The 18,787-nt window shown below is 35.9% G+C and overlaps 1 protein-coding gene across 1 annotated transcript in view; it reads right to left on the bottom strand.

Annotated features, from left to right (window-relative positions):
• Positions 1-18,787, bottom strand: part of SERINC1 (serine incorporator 1) — a 28,127-nt gene that overhangs the window by 8,740 nt on the left and 600 nt on the right. The window contains exons 2-5 of the mRNA XM_002746920.7: positions 6,566-6,727; positions 4,546-4,715; positions 2,286-2,365; positions 1,520-1,657 (exon numbers count right to left, since the gene is read on the bottom strand). Of these exons, the coding sequence (XP_002746966.2) occupies positions 1,520-1,657; positions 2,286-2,365; positions 4,546-4,715; positions 6,566-6,727 (550 nt within the window). The remainder of the gene's footprint in view (positions 1-1,519; positions 1,658-2,285; positions 2,366-4,545; positions 4,716-6,565; positions 6,728-18,787) is intronic.

Consider the following 18,787-nt stretch of genomic DNA (forward strand, 5'->3'; position numbering starts at 1 on the left):
ACACATAGCTCACTATTATGTATCTGCAAGGACAGCAAGTTAATAAGAAACTAATATGATTTAATACTAATATCTATATTAGAGTTTACAAACTATGTTTACATGGTAGCCATTATTTTCAAAATACAGAAAAATAACTATAAGTCTATAAGAGGAATATTACTTAAGGTTTTTAAAGAACCATTATCACTCAGTTGTAAACAAGGGTATTAAGAAAATTATTTTCATTGTTAATGTTAAGCCCTCAAAACAATGATGCTTTTCCTCATCAACTAAAATCTTAAAAGATACATATTATGCAAGGGTAAGTCATTATTATTTAATAAGTCAACCTATGCTTTTTCTATGTAAATTTCAACATACACAAGTTGTTTAGCCTTTATGCTAATATGTGCTTAATATACAAGTATTTATGTAGATTTGCCTTGCTGACAGAGGATCCATCCAACAAATATTTATTGAATGCTTATGTTCCAGGCCCTGGGAATACAGCAGGGAACAAAAGAGACAGAAACCCTTGCATTAGACTTTGCATTTTGAGAACAAGGTATTCTACGTAAGTGAAATTTCCAAAATGACTAAACCTTATTTCTTTGAGCACCAGTATTTTTTAACTTGAACAACTGAGATCAAACAACACAAATTAGTTATGTGAAAGGAATATTAGGCCAACAGACACACTGGATTTGGCTTGCACTCCAATTTAAATTTTTTTTAGCTGAAACCCAGGTCACTTAGCATGAAAATCCAGATTTATGACTTCTTTTGAAAAAAAATAGAAAAATTAAGCAACTCTGAGTTGACATTCCCACAAAACAACTAATAAATGGAGCTGAGCAGTACCAATGCACTTTAGATGAGGCATTCATACTCTCCAATTCATTGTAGTCCCTACTATTTGCACAAAGCTTATGCACTTAAACTTAGTCTTCCCGTTCCCTCATTTTTGTTTGGCCCTGTAAGCATCTGAATTGTGATCTCTGTTTCAAAGTATACCCCTATAGGATTCAACCTCGTCATTATAAATAATCATTAATTACATTACTATAGGAAATCCTTCGTTATTGATGCACATAAAAGCATTCTTTATTATACTTGAATAAAATGTGTCCCTGAGTTGTTTTACTTGCTGTTGTTTATGAAATGTAGCACCGTGTTTATCTATTACTAGAAGTCCTCTTCCCTTTAATATTTCACTTTTAACCCACTGCAGATTAAAAAATTAGGCTATGAAGTACACATGCTTTTAGTAATATGCTTTGGAACATTTATTTCAGCTATTCAGGTTCTTTTGGATACTCTCCTGGTTCTTTGGGTTATGTTCCCACTTAATCTGCTAAAAGATCTGCTCACCAAGTTGCTGATACAATATAATATATTGACACTCACAAAGTTTAAATTAAAAACCACTTCATAGAAAATCAGACCATAAAAATCCTAAGTGATTTCCCTAGTCTACGTATCTATTCTCGACTTCAAAGTGCAACTATACTGATGTTGTTCTGCGATGAAAGCTTACCTGCATACCAACATCTCGAGTTCCCTTCTTCCATTTTTTCAACCCATGATTCATTCCATGAATGTGCAAAATCAATAAGTAAGACTAGTTGGATGAGGATGAAACAAAAGGCACCTGCCATGCCTACATAAAACCACACTGAAAGGGGAAAAAAAGCATACGTTAGTGATTGGTTAGTTTGATTTTTATCGTTTCCTTTTACAATCACAGTACACAAAAAGGAAAATAAAATTTTATATAAACATCTTCATTTTGCCAACTGGGGAAACACACACACACACACACACACACACACAGCCCTACCCACTTACCCGCCCACCCCAAAAGACAAACAATTAGAGTTGTAGTTATAGTTCCAGGTAACTACTTATTATAGTTCCAGGTAATTATTTCAGATTCCTTTATAAAATATCTACAACAGGCCAGGTGTGGTGGCTCACACCTGTAATCTCAGTACTTCAGGAGGCTGAGGTGGATCATGAGGTCAAGAGAGGGAGATCAACCTGGCAAATATGGTGAAACCCCATCTCTACTAAAAATAGAAAAATTAGCTAGGTGTGGGGACGCACACCTATAGTCCCAGCTCTTCGGGAAGCTGAGGCCAGAGAATGACTTGAACCTGGGAGGGAGAAGTTGCAGTAAGCCAGGATCGCGCCACTGCACTCCAGTCTGGGTGACAGAGCAAGACTCTGTCTCAAAAAAATAAAATAATAAAATAAATAAATAATAAATAAAGATCAACATCAACTTAAAAAAGATTTCTTACCAGTTGTAAAAGTTCCTTCTGGAATGAAGAATGCCCCAATAATAATTGCAATTGCTGCAGCAAATTTAAAGAACCAAAATCTAAAACAAAAAGAAATATAATTTTTTACCAATAAACATTCTTCAAATATTTTCATATATGAAATCATTTAACTGCACCTTAACAAATAGCCACACATTATGTGAATGTTCTACTTCTTTGCAAGGATATTATGATAATCTGGAGTGTAGCCATATTTGTAACTACAAAATGAGGTCATCATCCTATTTAGATAACTTAGTTTGGAGAGAGTGAACTTAACCATTACTATGAATCCAAGCTTATATAATCTTTCCAACTGGAAAGAACAAAGCAAAAAAAAGTATGGTAACAGAGACAAGTCAAAATGTGAAAGGAATGGATTGGGTAAAGCCCAGATAGTGCTAGAGGAAGCATCATAGCAAATGGCTGGAAAAAAAGGGAAATAATCAGACACTTCGGGGACTACTGGACACTGGCTCTGAGCTGACACTGACTCCAGGGGACCCAAAACATCACTGTGGTCCTCCAGTTAAAGTAGGGGCTCATGGAGGTCATTGGGTCACTCCACCAGGAAAAAAACCATGACTGGCTGAGGTGCTTGCTGAAAGCAAAGAAAATACAGAATGGGTAGCAGAAGAAGGCAGTCATCAACACCAGCTACGAACATGTGATCAGCTGCAGAAACAAGGTCTGTAATTGTCGTATTTCCTCCTTTCGTCAAAAACGTTCACGCATGTATGTAGTATACACTTGTACTAAGAAAATATCTTCATTTCCTTTCTCCTTTATCATAGGACATAAGATTTATTGACTTCACATCAGCATTTAAATACTGTTAACTTTATGTAATAGTATTTGGGTTGGGGACTGGTGTGTTTCTCGCACTAAAGTTAGTTGTATGACCTTATTATTGTCTTTATATGCAGATTATGTATGATCTCAGGAGATGTGTACTGGTTCAAGTTGACAAGGGATAGACTTGGGATAGTTAATACTGAGTGTCAACTTGATTGAAGGATGTAAAGTACTGATGCTGGGTGTGCCTATGAGGATATCTGCCAAAAGAGATTAACATTTCAGTCACTGAGCTGGGAAAGGCAGACCCACCCTTAATCTGGCACCATCTAATCAGCTGCCAGCAGGGCTCAAATATAAAGTAGGCAAAAAAAAAAAAAAAAGTGAAAAGTTAGACTTGGCCTAGCTTCCCAGCCTACATCCTTCTCCCATGCTGAATGCTTCCTGCCCCTGAACATCGGACTCCAATTTCTTCAGTTTTGTGACTCAGACTGGCTCTCCTTGGTCCTCAGCTTGCAGATGGCCTACCATGGGACCTTGTGATCATGAGTTAATATTTAATAAACTCCCATATATATATAAATACACACACACACACACACACACACCCCCCCTAATAATTCTGTACCTCTAGAGAACCCTAATACACTTGATTACCAACAAAGACAACTATTACATAAACTGCTTTTAAGAAAGTTTTGAGAAAGATGTATTTCTCACTAATTCATTATGAAAAAATGAGAATATTTGTTTCATTTCACAGGCTTATTTTACATAAGTGGGATACTGTATCAAAGTGTAAGGTGAACTGTATAAACAAAGTTTTTATAAACACATGATAAATGCCTCAATCTAAAACTCTAATTTAATAATCAATGACTAAAGGAACTAAATAAAAGAATCTGTCACATTATATTTTCTCATTAATATTTATATTCCACTTGTTTGTTCCTTTTGCCTTTGGTAGCACATGTTACTAGATAAGCAACAGCAGATATTAAAAAAGTCAGATAAGGGTACCAGAAGTAGTGCTCTATATGAAGGAAGATTGATAAAAGAAGCCCTGTTGTCCAATACAACTAACCTAGAAAATTGCTTTCTGGGTCTAGGCAACTGAGAGTTCTACGTAAGTGGACAGGTCCACCAAAAGTTAAGAGGAGAAGGAGAAATAGCTATTCCCTTAGTAGTCACAAATATAAAAGAGCCTCTTCCTTTTAGGATAAAAATATAAAACACTGTGGATCAGAGGTTATTAAGGCCATTATTTAATATCCAAAATCTGATATTCTCCAGTAGAAACAAGATTTTCTTACCCTGTCATTCATGAAAAGACAAAGTAATTCTGAAAATTGTGTAAGGTTACTGAAGGTTTCCTTAGATAAACTGGAAATTACCGACAAGTGGCTACCTAGGCTTTTATATTGAAGTTTATTTGAAAACTTACCCATTGTGCACTGCAGCTCTAGGATCACTGCTACTCTTCACTTTGATCATTAGTAAAGAGAGAAGAAGATAGAACATAGCCAAACCAAAGCACAAACGATATACAGCTTTATAGCCAACCAAAATATTACAAGGGACAACACCTTTCTCATTCTCACAAAATCCAGGAATCTAGAAAAACAAAAGAGTTTATAATCCATAATTTTTTCATTAAGCAAAACTAAAAATTTTATGTAATTGAATAGTTTAAGTAAAGGTTTAGAAAACTGGAATTTGCTTTACAATTTATGATGAATATATACTCAAGATGAGTCTGACACATATTAATTGGATATAGTTGGGAAAAAAAGTTAAGTCCCCATGTGATCCAATAATAAACTATAATACCAACTCTATGCTGGATGTGTATTTTGAGTTATAGATTTATTCTACATTTTTAAAACTTGCATTCTACTTGAATAGCATGATATACTTGTTTTAGTTGTGTAAATGATATTTCTGAGACAACTGTTCAGAACTATTAATACATCTATTATTCATATATACAAAAATAAATTATTTCCTCCTACTCCTTCCAGGCCCAGCACTCTAAAAAAACTGCTTTTTCAGGACAGTAGTCATGTACTGGTCTTCAAATACAAAGGCTACCGCTTAATCACATTCCTTAATCCCACTTTTATACAGACACTATCCCTGTCATTCTTAAAATTTTCTTCCTAGAACCTGTATATTTACTTTGTTCTTTTCTAGTATTCCTTCCTCCCAGTGTTCTAGGATCAGAACCAGGTTTTCCTTTCTCCACCAGCTCCCTTAATTAACAGATTTTGGCAAAGTTCTATGTCTGCTCACTCTGAATGATCTTCAGCATATGCTGCCATGGTTTTAACATTCTATTTTTATCCTCAAGGCAGTCTCTAGCTCTGGTTTCTCTTTTAAATTCATTCATGTTTTCTACTTACTGCTCTACTATTATGAACCTCATGTTTGTGTCTACCCAAAATTAAATGCTGAAACCCTAACTTTCAATGGGAGGATAGTGGGAGATGAGGCCTTTAGGTAGTCTTTAATCATGAGGGTAGAGCCCTCAGGATGAGATTAATGCCTTTATAACAACACACAGAATAAACCTGCTGCTGCTTTCTCTCAACAATGTGAGAAGACGGCCATGTGTAAATCGGGAATAAGACTCTGACCAGAACTGACCATACGGGCACCCTGATCTTGGACTTTCAGCTTCCAAAACTGGGAAATTTTTGTTGTCTTAAGCCACCCAGCCTATGATACTCTTGTTATAGCTGCCTGAACTGACTAAGACATACATATATATACATGTACATGATGCAATATCTCCAAGTCAACATGTTAGAAACTAAATTTATTTTATGTTCCCCATCTCTTTCCACAACCTGATACTCTTTAAAAATTTTTCTGTCTGGGTTAACGGCAATACTTTCCTCCCAGTTTTCTAGGATCAGAACCTGGTTGATTTATGATTCCATCACTGCCAATATTTCAGTACCAGGCTCAGTTAATTCTACATCCAGAAAATCTTATTTCAGGTCCTCTATTCTCTTTTTTAATTATACCACTGCAACAGCCGCCATATTTAACTGCTTAACTTTTATACTTTATTAATTGTAAAATTGATCTTCCTAAAGTACAGATACTTTGATTGAAAAGCTCTTTTATACCCCTTATGCTTTCTATTTTTCAATCTCTGTATATGCTAGTTCAAATCATTCTTAGAACAACCTTTTTTCCATGAAACTCACTGAGATTCTGACACCTGGTTAGAATTATACTTCTTTCCATGTATTACCACAGTATATTTTCTGTACCACCATCATAGAACTTAACAAGCTAACGTATATTATCTTTGTCTTTCCTAAAAGATTATGAATTACTATAAATAGGATTACATATTATCTTATTTTATATTATCCTGTTTACAATATCCCCAAATCAGTTTTATACATATACATATATACACTATAGCTTCAGTTAATAAGAAACAAGGCTACCTTATTCAGTTGTTCCTCCATTCCTGGTATCAACATTACACAAGCTACACATACTCCAACAAGCAAGAAAAGTGCATAGATCAATCTAGTTACAGTGGAGTTGTTTCCACTAGGACAGCATCGGCATAGCAAACACGGGGCACTTCCACACAAACATGGTATCTGGGAAAAAGAATATTATTAAAAATCAGTGTATCTTAAAATGATACAATGAAAATTGACGTTCTAGTGTTCAAAAAAGAAAAAAGACTAAAAATAATTACACCAAGAGACATAAAGTATTTGGTTTATATAAATTATCTACATACCACAGAACTTAGCAACTTCTAAGGAGGCGTAAAGACAAACAAACCCTTGGACTCTATGCCAAGTAAAACAAATAAATCAACTAAAACAAAAAGGGGGGAAAATCATCAGCAGTAACCAAAGTTCAGAGAAGAAAAATAAATGGAATATTCATAGCACAGCTTTTGCTAAGCCCACCTCCAGCCCCCGCCCTTTAGCCCCCAGATACTATACTAATGAATACACAAAATTCTGAGGATTCTCAAATACATCCAGGGAGGGGGAAAAAAGTTAACTGGTAGCCCTATCTTTTCCTTCTTTTGACCTGGTGATAGCAATAATAACAAAAACTACAACCAGAGTGAGGCAAAAAGGATAAATGCAACCGGGGCTAGCTAACTTTCTCCAGTGACCACCACACTATTGGGGGACCAATAGCATTATGCCCCCAAGGGAATGGAATATCTTACTGTCCAGGAGAGAGGAGCACTGGTACAGAGTATTTAACAATATCTCAGAAAGCCATAGAGTAAGTATTTTTATAATACCATAACCTGGGCTAAGGCGTCAGACTTTTAAAAGCTGGATGAACCAGGATATGCAGCCCTAGAATTATATCTCTAGGGGATAAGAGAGTTAGATACCACAGTGAGGGAATGTTGTAGAAGCTAGACCACTATAGCAACCAATACACAGTAAGAACAAAGTTGCTTTATATTAAACTTCCACAAGACAGAAATAAATGTCATGGCAACTACGTAAACACACTTTAGCAAAAATTAAACATAAACATCTCCTCTCTAGAAAAAAAAAAAAAAAAGGGAATGAAGAAAATATAAGGCATATGAATAATTCAGTCTGAAATAAATATAATCCAGTAAGAAAAGGAAATTCCCTAACAGTATTTCACTTGAGCTATAGAAAAATAACAAAAAGATTTAAAAAATAAAAATGGAGGCCTCAAAAATGAAATAAAAACAGAACACAATGTAAAGTGGAAATTAAAGGGCTAAAAAAATGAGAAGGGAAAAAACAGAATTAACTAATCACTATCATGAAATGAAACAAACATAGGTTAAAAACAAATTACTGATGAAAAAAGGGGGATAATTACTTTACATTCAGGTCAAGATGCAGAAACTGTGACCAGACTTATCCTCCTGCCTTAAATCATGGAAAAAATAAGTTTTTCAGACAATGAACAACAGGACAAGGTAAGGCAGTAATTTCTGTGAAGAGACAATGGGAGCCCTATGACGGCTCTTGTTTCTGCCTGGGGAGAAGGTCCGCTGCAGGGAGGGTCTGGAAATTTTTACCACTCAGAGGTGAAAAACTTTGTAATCCATGAGGCATTGGGTAGAGACATCAGAAGGCCATTAAGACCCGAGAAAAAGCAGCCAGCAAAATGAAAGGCTGCACCAGTTGCACTTAACGAAACCTCATGGCAAACAACAAAAAGATCACACTGTCTCTAGGTAAAATCACCTAAGTCAAAGAAAAAAACCCCACGAAGATTTTCTTGAAAATAAAAGTATATCCAGCACTGATCAAGGAAAAATTAACACTGGGTAGCTAACAAAAAATTAGCAGGCATGCAAAAAACCAGAAAAATACAACTTATAATTAGGATCAATCAGTCACTACCAACCTAGAAATGATAAAGATAACTGAATTCATTTATAAATAGGGCATTGTAGTATTATTGTGAATATATTTCACATGCTCAAGGAAGCAGAGGCAAACTCGATCATGTTATGAACAGACATAGAAGATAATTTAAAATTAAGACCCATAACATACTTCTCCAGATGACAAAATAAGCCCTAAATATAGACAAGACAGAAGATTAATATGAATCTGAAGACGTAAGAATGGAAATGATCCAAAATGAAAGACAGATAAAAATAAGAAAAGGATCAGAACATCGTGAGATAACTTTAAGTAGCCCAATATAAGTGAAATTAGAATCCCTGAAATGGACTTCAATTGGTGAGAAGTGAATTGGAGAAGAGACCCAAGAATGCTTTTGAGGAAGTAATTGCCAAAATTTTTCCAAATTTAAAAACTATAAACTCACAGATCCAGAAAACTCAACAAAGCCCTAGCAAAATAAACATGATGAAAACCACACCAAATCACATCATAATCAAATTACTTTTAAAAAGTAATAATCAGAAAAATAAAATGTACATTATATACTGAGAAACAAAGAAATAAATCACACTTCTAGTAAGAAACAGTTCAAGTCTAAAATCAGTACTGAAAGAAAAAAATATGTAAACAATTCTGTACTCAGTGAAAATATCTTCCAAAAATTAAGACAAAATAAAGACATTTTAAGGAATAGAAAAGACAAAACAATCCAAACAAACAGACTTAAACCACCAGAAATATTGAAGGAAAACCTCCAAGAAAGAAAATTACACCAGACAAAAATCTGGATCTGCATACAAAGTAATAAAGAACAACAAAAGTAGTAAATAGATATATTCTTCTTGTCTAAAAAATGGGCCAAAATGACTGAAACTAAATCCAAAGACATCATAAGAAAACAATAGACCAATATCCCTCATAAACAAATTCTTAATGATATTTTAGCAAGTCAAAAACAGCAATATGAAAGTATATAAAAAGGATAATACATAGCACTTTGGGAGGTCGAGGCAGGTAGATCACCTGAGGTCAGGTGTTTGAGACCAGCCTGGCCAACATAGGAAAACCCCATCTCTACTAAATATACAAAAAATTAGCCGAGCATGGTGGCATGTGCCTTTAATCCCAGCTACTCTGGAGGCTTAGGCAGAAAAATTGCTTGAACCTGGGAAGCAGAGGTTGCAGTGAGCCAAGACTGTGCCACTGCACTCCAGCCTGGGTGACAGAGCAGATACTGTCTCAAGGAAAAAAAAAAGGGTCACATATATTGTGACCAGGTAGGGTTTAGCCTGGAAAAGCAAGGCTGGTTCCACTTTTAGAAATCAACCAATGAACTCCACCGTATAAACAGACTAAAGACAAAGCATTGTGGTCATCTTAATAGATGTAGAAAAACCATTTGACAAAATTTAATACCTATTTATGATATAAACTGTCAGCAAACAAGGAATAGAAGATAACATCCTTAACTTGATAAATGGCAGTTATAAATATCTACAGCTCTTATCCATAATTAATGATGAAAGTCTGAATGCTTTCCCCATAAGATTTCAAACAAGGAAAAATACCTCTCTCACCATTTGAATTCAACTTCACACTAGAGGTCCCAGCCAATAGAATGAGGCAAGAAAAAAAAACATAAAAATTTGACTGGAAGACACAAAACTGCCCACTTCAGATATACCACAACTGTCTACACAGAAAATCCCAAAGAGGGTCATGCACGACGGCTCACATCTGTAATCTCAGCAATTTGGGAAGCTGAGGCAGAAGGACCATTTGAACCTAGGAGTTGAAAGATACAGTGAGCTATCATAGTGCCACAGCACTCCAGCCTGGATGACAACAAAACAAAACAAAAAAATAATAAAAATACCCCACAAAGAACCTACAAAAATGCAACTAGAACGCATCAGTTTAATAAGGTCACATGATAAAAGGTCAATATACACAAATCAATCATGTTTCTGTGTATTAATAACAATGGAAAACAGAAAGAAAATAGTTATAAATCTAACAAAATATATACAAGATCTCAAACAACACGAGACATTGGTGAAAGAAATGAAAGACCTCAATGAATGGTAAACTATACAGAGCTCATGGATTGGAAGACAATTATTTTCAAGATATCAGTTCTTTCCAATCTATAGATTCAACCCAATTCCAATCAATATCCCAGCATCAGATTTACAAAAATAAACTAGCTGCTTCAAAAATTTATATAAAAAGGCAAAAACACTAGAATAGCTCAAACAAGTGTGAAAGAAGAGCAAAGTTGGAAGACACACTGCCTGATTTTAAGACTAGCATAAAGTGACAGTAATTAAAACAGAGTGATATAGGGAAAAGGGTGGACACACTATGGAGAACACAACAAAGTTCAGAAATAGACTCATGCAAATATGATCAAAGGATTTTTGACAAAGATGCCAAAGCAATTCAATATGGAAAGATAATCATTTTAATACATGGTGCTGAAAAAACTGGATATTCATACTTTTTTTTAAAAAGTTAACCTTAAGCCAAAATCAAACTATATATAAAATTTAACTAAGATTTTCTAGATACCATATAAAAGACATGACTCACAAAGAAAAAAAATGTGAATTGGGCCTCATCAAAATTAGGAACTTTTGCTTTTTTAAACACACTGCTGAGAGAATGAAAAAGCAAGCCATAAACTTGAAAATATTTGCAAGTCAGGTATGTGATAAATCATTTGCATCCAGAAGATAAAAGGAATTCTCAAAACTCAGTAATAAGAAAACAATTCAATTAAAAAATGGGCAAAATATTTAAACAGATACTTTAATCAAAGACATAGAGACAGCAAAAAGCCAAGAAAAAGTGCTCAATATGATTAACCATTAGGGAAATGTACATTAAAATCAGAGATACTATTATATGCACATTAGAATAGCTAAAATGAAATAAACTGATGATACCAACTACTGACAAGATTGCAGACCAATTAGAACTCTCGTTAATGGTGGGAATGAAAAATGGTACAACCATTTGGAAACCAGTTTGACTGGTTATTAGTTTTAAATCAAACATGCACTTACTGTATAAATAAGCAAATACATATTCAGATATTTATTCAAGTGAAATAAGAACTTACACGCACACAAAAAACCTTTATGGGAGTGCTTATAGCTACTTTACTTGTTTTTTTTTTTTTTTTTTGAGACGGAGTTTCACTCTTGTTACCCAGGCTGGAGTGCAATGGCGTGATCTCGGCTCACCGCAACCTCCGCCTCCTGGGTTCAGGCAATTCTCCTGCCTCAGCCTCCCGAGTAGCTGGGATTACAGGCACGTGCCACCATGCCCAGCTAATTTTTTGTATTTTTAGTAGAGATGGGGTTTCACCTTGTTGCCCAGGATGGTCTCGATCTCTTGACCTCGTGATCCACCCGCCTCAGCCTCCCAAAGTGCTGGGATTACAGACTTGAGCCACCAAGCCCAGCCGCTACTTTACTCGTAATCATCAAAACGTGGAAATGTTCCTCAAATGGTTAATGGATAAATTGTGGTAAATCCAAACAATAACAATACTCAACAGTAAGAACATATAAACGAAAAATGAAACTCAAATGAATTATGCTAAGTAAAAGAAGCCAGACTCAAAAGGCTATATATTTTATGGTTCCAAAAGAAGCCAGACTCAAAAGGCTATATATTTTATGGTTCTATTAAGACACTCTAGAAAGGCAAAATCCTAAAGACATAAAACAGAGGTTGGTCATCAGAGAGATGCAAATCAAAACCACATTGAGATACCATCTCACACCAGTTAGAATGGCGATCATTAAAAAATCTGGAGACAACAGATGCTGGAGAAGATGTGGAGAAAAAGGAACACTTTTACACTGTTGGTGGGAGTGTAAATTAGTTCAACCACTGTGGAAGACAGTGTGGCGATTCCTCAAGGCCTTAGAAATAGAAATTCCATTTGACCCAGCAATCCCATTACTGGGTATATATCCAAAAGACTATAAGTCATTCTCCTAATAAGGACACATGTACACGAATGTTCATTGCAGCACTGTTTACAATAGTAAAGACCTGGAATCAACCCAAATGACTATTGATGACAGACTGGATTGGAAAAATGTGGCACATATACATCATGGAATATTATGCAGCAATCAGAAATGATGAGTTTGTGTCATTTGTAGAGACATGGATGAATCTGGAGAACATCATCCTCAGCAAACTGACACAAGAACAGAAAACGAAACACCGCATATTCTCACTCATAGGTGGGTGATGAAAAATGAGAACACATGGACACAGAGTACTAAACACTGAGGTCTATTGGGGGGAAATGGGAGGGCCGGTGGGAGGGGGAGGTGGGGAGGGATAGCCTGGGGAGAAATGCCAAATGTGGGTGAAGGGGAGAAAGGAAGAAGCAAAACACACTGCCATGTGTGTACCTATGCAACTGTCTTGCATGTTCTGCACATGTACCCCCAAACCTAAAATACAATAAAAAAAAAAAACAGAGGTTGCCAAGGACAGAACAGTGCAATTTGTTAGGACGACAACTGTTCCAAAACGGTTACATGTCTAAATGCATTTGTCAAAAGTTATTTAACAGTATACTACAAAGAGTAAATTCTATTGTATTTAAATTATACCTTAACTTTAAAAAGTCCTTAAAATAGAGAATCCTCTAAATAAATGAATTAAAGGATAGTCACAGATCTAATATAAGAAAAATTCCTTAGATGGGAAAATAAATCTATGAATCAGAAAAGCACAATACTTTTTGAAAAGGGAAAAAAGTGATAAAAGATTTAAACTCAGACTTATCTGGTTATTTAATTTCTAAGATAAAGAAAGCTCTTCAGCTACTCGGGCAGAAGAAACAAATCTGTGCAGAGGTGTTTTGGGAGGGTGTAGACAACAGTCTGATATAAGACAGAACACAATGGAGAAATAACTACCAAGTTCTGAAGGAAATTGTATACTATACCAGTCTAAAATGTCTCAAGAATTTAACAGGCACTTTCAAATATGAAAGAACATAGGGATTCCAGCACCCCTAGTATCCGTTTTTGAAAAATCTACTAATGACAAAAATGTGGTCAATCAGAAGATGACATTAAAATAAAAAATCAGAGCAAAGCAATGGTAAGCCAAGGACTGGTAGAGAGCTTTGCATTCACTTAAGTTTAGAGCATTGGTTCTCAAACTGTAACAACTGCTAGAGAATGTCCCCAGTCAATGTTTCTAGGGTGTAACATAATAGCAACATGAAAATAATACTACAAAGTTCTTCTGGTTATGATGGCAGACTGAATACATTAATTTACCTATATTTCCTTTAGAAACCCCAATAAAATAAAAAATAAAGGTTTGGATTTTTTTTCCTTTAAAAAAGAGGGAATAAAATGTAAAAGTCAAAAAGAACTAGAAGAACAAATGTGGAAAGTACAAAGTAGTAACAGTCTTAGCAGAGAAAGATGAATTCTAAGTTATCAAAGGAAAAAGTTAACGAGCAACACAATTGATTTGGCAGAATCCCCAAATAGTTCAGGAACTGGTGGCACCAGGTGCCTCTGTAAGTGACACTAAAGGTAGAGTAGAAATAGAAGTTTGGTTCAATGTCTTTTCAAAGAGCAGTCAAGACTCTCAGATTTCATTCCACTTCTTACACTAGCCAACTGAAAAGGATAAAGTAAAACATAAGGCTTGACAGGTGAACACCAAGTAGAGTTGACAAAAGGGGTTCCATACTGAAAACATAAAATTAAATAAAACTTAATGCACGGAACGTGAACAACCTCATCATTCTTTCCTCACTTACCTTCCAGAATGCAGGTATTTTCTCCAGGTAGGAGATCAGAAGTGTACCCTGCATCTATCAATAATGCTAGATAAATATCTGCATTAGGCTTGCACAATAAAATGGTTCAGCCAGATCACTTCACTGTAGTCACAGCTGACAAGTCCTATACCAGCTTCTTTAGTGTCCCACTCTTAAATATGAACAAATAGCTACTGACCACTGAAAACCAAGGAAAACACTAAGATCGATGAAAACTAAGTGGGAGGTGTGGATAGGAGAAACTTGCAAAGAAAAGAAATTATGTGCAGACATAAAAATATCTAGTATTTCTAACATACATACAGAGTACATGATATAAATTATACAGTATAGGGGACATCATAAAGATAAAAATAAAGACTTCTTTAAACAGGAGAAAGAGTACTTCCATGAAACAAACACAGGATATCATAAAAATAGAACAGAGACCAGGAAGGGTGGCTCACACCTGTAATGCTAACACTTTGGGAGGCCAAGATTGGCAGACCACTTGAGGTCAGGAGGCCAAGTCTTGGCCAACATGGTGAAACAGTCTCTATTAAAAATATAAAAATTAGGCAGGCATGTTGGTGCACACCTGTAGTACCAGCTACTCAGAAGGCTGAGGCACAAGAATTGCTTGAACTTGGGAGGCGGAAGTTTCAGCGAGCTGAGATCATGCCACTATGCCCCATCCTGGGCAAAGCGAGACTACGTCTCAAAATAAAATAAAATGAAACAGAGAAAAAAAGAAAAACTCTTCGTAATTAAAAATGTATAGCAGAGGTTTATGCTGTTGTTGGTTTTTTGAGACAGAGTCTAACTGTGTCACCCAGGGTGGAATGCAGCCTTTACTGGAGTGCAGTGGGATGATCACAGCTCACTGCAACCTCAACCTCCCTGAGCTTAGGTGATCCTCCCATTTCAGCCTCCACAGTAGCTGGGATCACAGATGTGCTGGGTGTAGCTGGGACCACCACAAGTATGCACTACCATGCCTGGCTAATTTTTTTTCTGTATTTTTTGTAGAGACAGAGTTTTGTCATGTTGCCAAGGCTGGTCTCCAACTCCTGAGCTCAAGTGATCTGCCCACCTTGGCATCCCAAAGTGCTAAGATTATAAGCGTGAGCACCCTGCCCCTATAGCAGACGTTTAAAAATTCAACAGAAGTCCAATCAATCAATTAAAAAATTTAAAAAAGTAAAATTCAATGGAAGCCCTGAAAACAATCAAGTAAATATATCAGAAAGTAGTTCAAAAAGCCAATGAGATGGAAGGCAGGAAGGAAGAAACCTGGAGTTTCAGTCCAGGAAGCACACTATTTGAGCAACAGAAAGACAATGTAGAAAATACAGGCGACAAAATTAAAGAACTCAAGAAATGTAATTAACTGGTGGAGAAGGGAAGGAGGGAGAGGTCACACAGAAAAATTTCTAAAATGACTTCAGAATACCCAGCAGCAACACTGCAAGTCTACAAAGGAGCATCCAAATTCTGAGGGAAAATGATTTCCAATCTAGAATTCTATGACCAAAGTGTACCTCCTATGTGCTTCTGTCAAGGAGCACTATACCAAAACATGGTCGTCAACCACAAAAGAAAACAAGCAATGCAGAAAACGTTTCAACCTAAGAGAGAGAAAATGTACATCCTCATTTGAGGATAAAGTGAGATCCAGTGACTACCAGGACAGACTAGAGCAGGTCAGAAGATTCTGGTAGGGATAACTTCCAAGGTTCGATCAATCATTACATGTATCTGAACTTAACTGAGAGATGCACACAGCTAGAGAAAAGTCTTGACCTTGTGATCTACCAGCCTTGGCCTCCCAAAGTGCTGGGATTACAGGCATGAGCTACCGTGTCAGGCCTAATTTTTATTTTTCTTTTGTTAAATTCAAGAAAAATTAAATTCAATGCTTTGCTTAAAAATATGTTTAAAATGCTGCCATGCCTAAGAATATATCTTTTGTCTATTCATCCACCCACTTGCATATATGCATTGTGAGAGAAGGAAGATTTGGGGGAGACATTTTTACTTAATTTTTACTCTGCATTGCTTGACCATTCGTAGCAACTATCAATCATTTCTATAAAATAAGTCATTGTATCAATAAAAATTTGGAAGAGGTTGGCAGAAAATAGTTACCCAGTAATTACTAGTTCTTTCTTAATGACTTAACTATATTAAGTATCTTGATAGGTATTGTTCTGTCTACTCACTAATACCAATGTTGAGACTGGAATGGGGAAAGCATGTAAGTAGGTATTATTGGCTGGTAATGCTGTAGTTATAGGATTAGTTGGTATGATGTTTATAATGTTTAAAGTAATTACCAATCAAAAAAAGAGACAAACATGCATGAATAAAAAATTATACTGCCATGAACTAAGGATTATGATCAATCAAATTCTAGGCCTCTTAGCAGCAATCAAAAAGTGAACAATTTAACACTCCAATTTCTGCTCAGTGGTATTATACATAATTTGTCTCTTTATAGTCCAGAAATGTTCTATGATTATTTTGCAAATAACAAAGAAGCTCTTACTAAATTTGATTAAGCCTGCAGAAACTTGTACTAAGAAAGAATGAGGTTGGTTTGTTTTTAATTCTGGCTTACCTGTTCTAATTTAATGATCTGAATGTTACTTTTTTTTTTTTTGGTCTGTTTTTTATTTTGTTTTGTTTTTGAGATGGAGTCTCGCTCTGTTGCCCAGGCTCGAGTGCAGTGGCGTGATCTTGGTTCACTGCAGCCTCTGCCTCCTGGGTTCAAGCGATTCTCCCGCCTCAGCCACCCAAGCAGCTGGGATTACAGGTGTGCGCCACCACACCTGGCTAATTTTTTTTTCTTTCTGAGATGGAGTCTTGCTCTGTTGCCCAGGCTGGAGTGCACCTCCATCTCCCAGTTCAATCAATTCTCCTGCCTCAGCCTCCCAAGTAACTGGGACTACAGGCATGCGCCACCATGCCCAGCTATTTTTTTTTTTCTATTTTTAGTAGAGATGGAGTTCACCATATTGACCAGTCTGGTCTCCAATTCCTGACATCAAGTGATCCACCCACCTAGGCCTCCCAAACTGCTGGGATTACAGGCATGAGTCACCATGGCCAGCCCTGAATATGACTTTTGAAAAGTTAAATAAATTTTCATTTCATCAAAACCTCTAAGTAAATGAACATATTAACCTTTAAGAATGTGGAAGAGGTGGTCCCCTTCAATGACTACTGGCCTGCACTAAAATCAAACAATTAATGAATAGACACAGAGGCACAGGAAGAAAAGTGAAAAAGATTACTAAAATTGTAAACAATAAAATAAATTCCAAACTGGCCACGGGAGCACCTGACTGTAGTCCCAGCTACCTGAGGCTGAGGCGTTCCAGGCTGCAGTCAGTTCACTATGACTAGTCACTGCACTCCAGCCCGGGCAAAATACTTGAGACTCTGTCTCTAAAATACTGCCTCACTGCTGCTACCTTTCTAATGTATTTCGCTATTAACACAGCAACTAAAAGGTAGTGTCAATTTTATCACAGACATTCTTCTAATAAAAAAAAGCAATCTATGTTGTAAAATGGAAAACATGTATCTCACCTTTTAAATATGATGTAAAAAAAACTACAGCATGCCCACTTCATAACTGGACGAGATATGACATTACAAATTAAATTGCATAACATCATTCAATTTAAAAAAAACTGATGAAAATAGTCTTACATAATCACTTATGTTTTCAACAGTGTTTACTACACTATGCCTACAAATGTCAATAATTAGAGTAAACTCTCTAATATCTTATTGAAACAAAATATACCAGGTTTCCATGCAAGAAGCAATAGCGCGTAATCAAGAGAACAGCCTGGATGGAGTAACAACCTCTACATTATTATTTGATTAAAATTCAACATTTTTAGTTCAAGACATATCAAACCTTTTTGAAAAAGAGGTATGTAAAATAATCAATATGTTGGTTAAAGTATATATAACGGAATCATTTAGGAAGTCAGAAAAGCAATTGTTAGAAACAGAATTAACAAATTCCAAACTAAAGAAAAGTAACTTGAATCCTAAAACCTCTCCTAAAATTACAAATATCTTTATTAACTGCACTGCCAATGTTTTGCCTACTCTTTTGGAGGTGGCAGAGGTTATCTTAAGCAAACTGAAATTTGTGCCACATGGACCAAAAAGTCGTGCCACTATACTGAAAATGGTTTTACCCTAACAGCACTTTAATGAAAATGTAATGTACAGCTAAATAAGCATGAAATTTCAGATGACACACGCATGCCTTTTCCCTAATGACAATTTTGTCTTTAGGCACAAAACATGCGTGTGTCCATAGAAAATTTCAAGTTGAAATTTGAAACGGACACTTCAAATAGTCATAGCTCTGCTACGACTATTTGTTTCAAAAACAGTATTACTACATTAACATTACTGCCAGGCGGTCCCAAATGACGACAGGC

Source organism: Callithrix jacchus, chromosome 4 (assembly GCF_049354715.1).
Source record: "Callithrix jacchus isolate 240 chromosome 4, calJac240_pri, whole genome shotgun sequence".
NCBI lineage: Eukaryota > Metazoa > Chordata > Mammalia > Primates > Cebidae > Callithrix > Callithrix jacchus.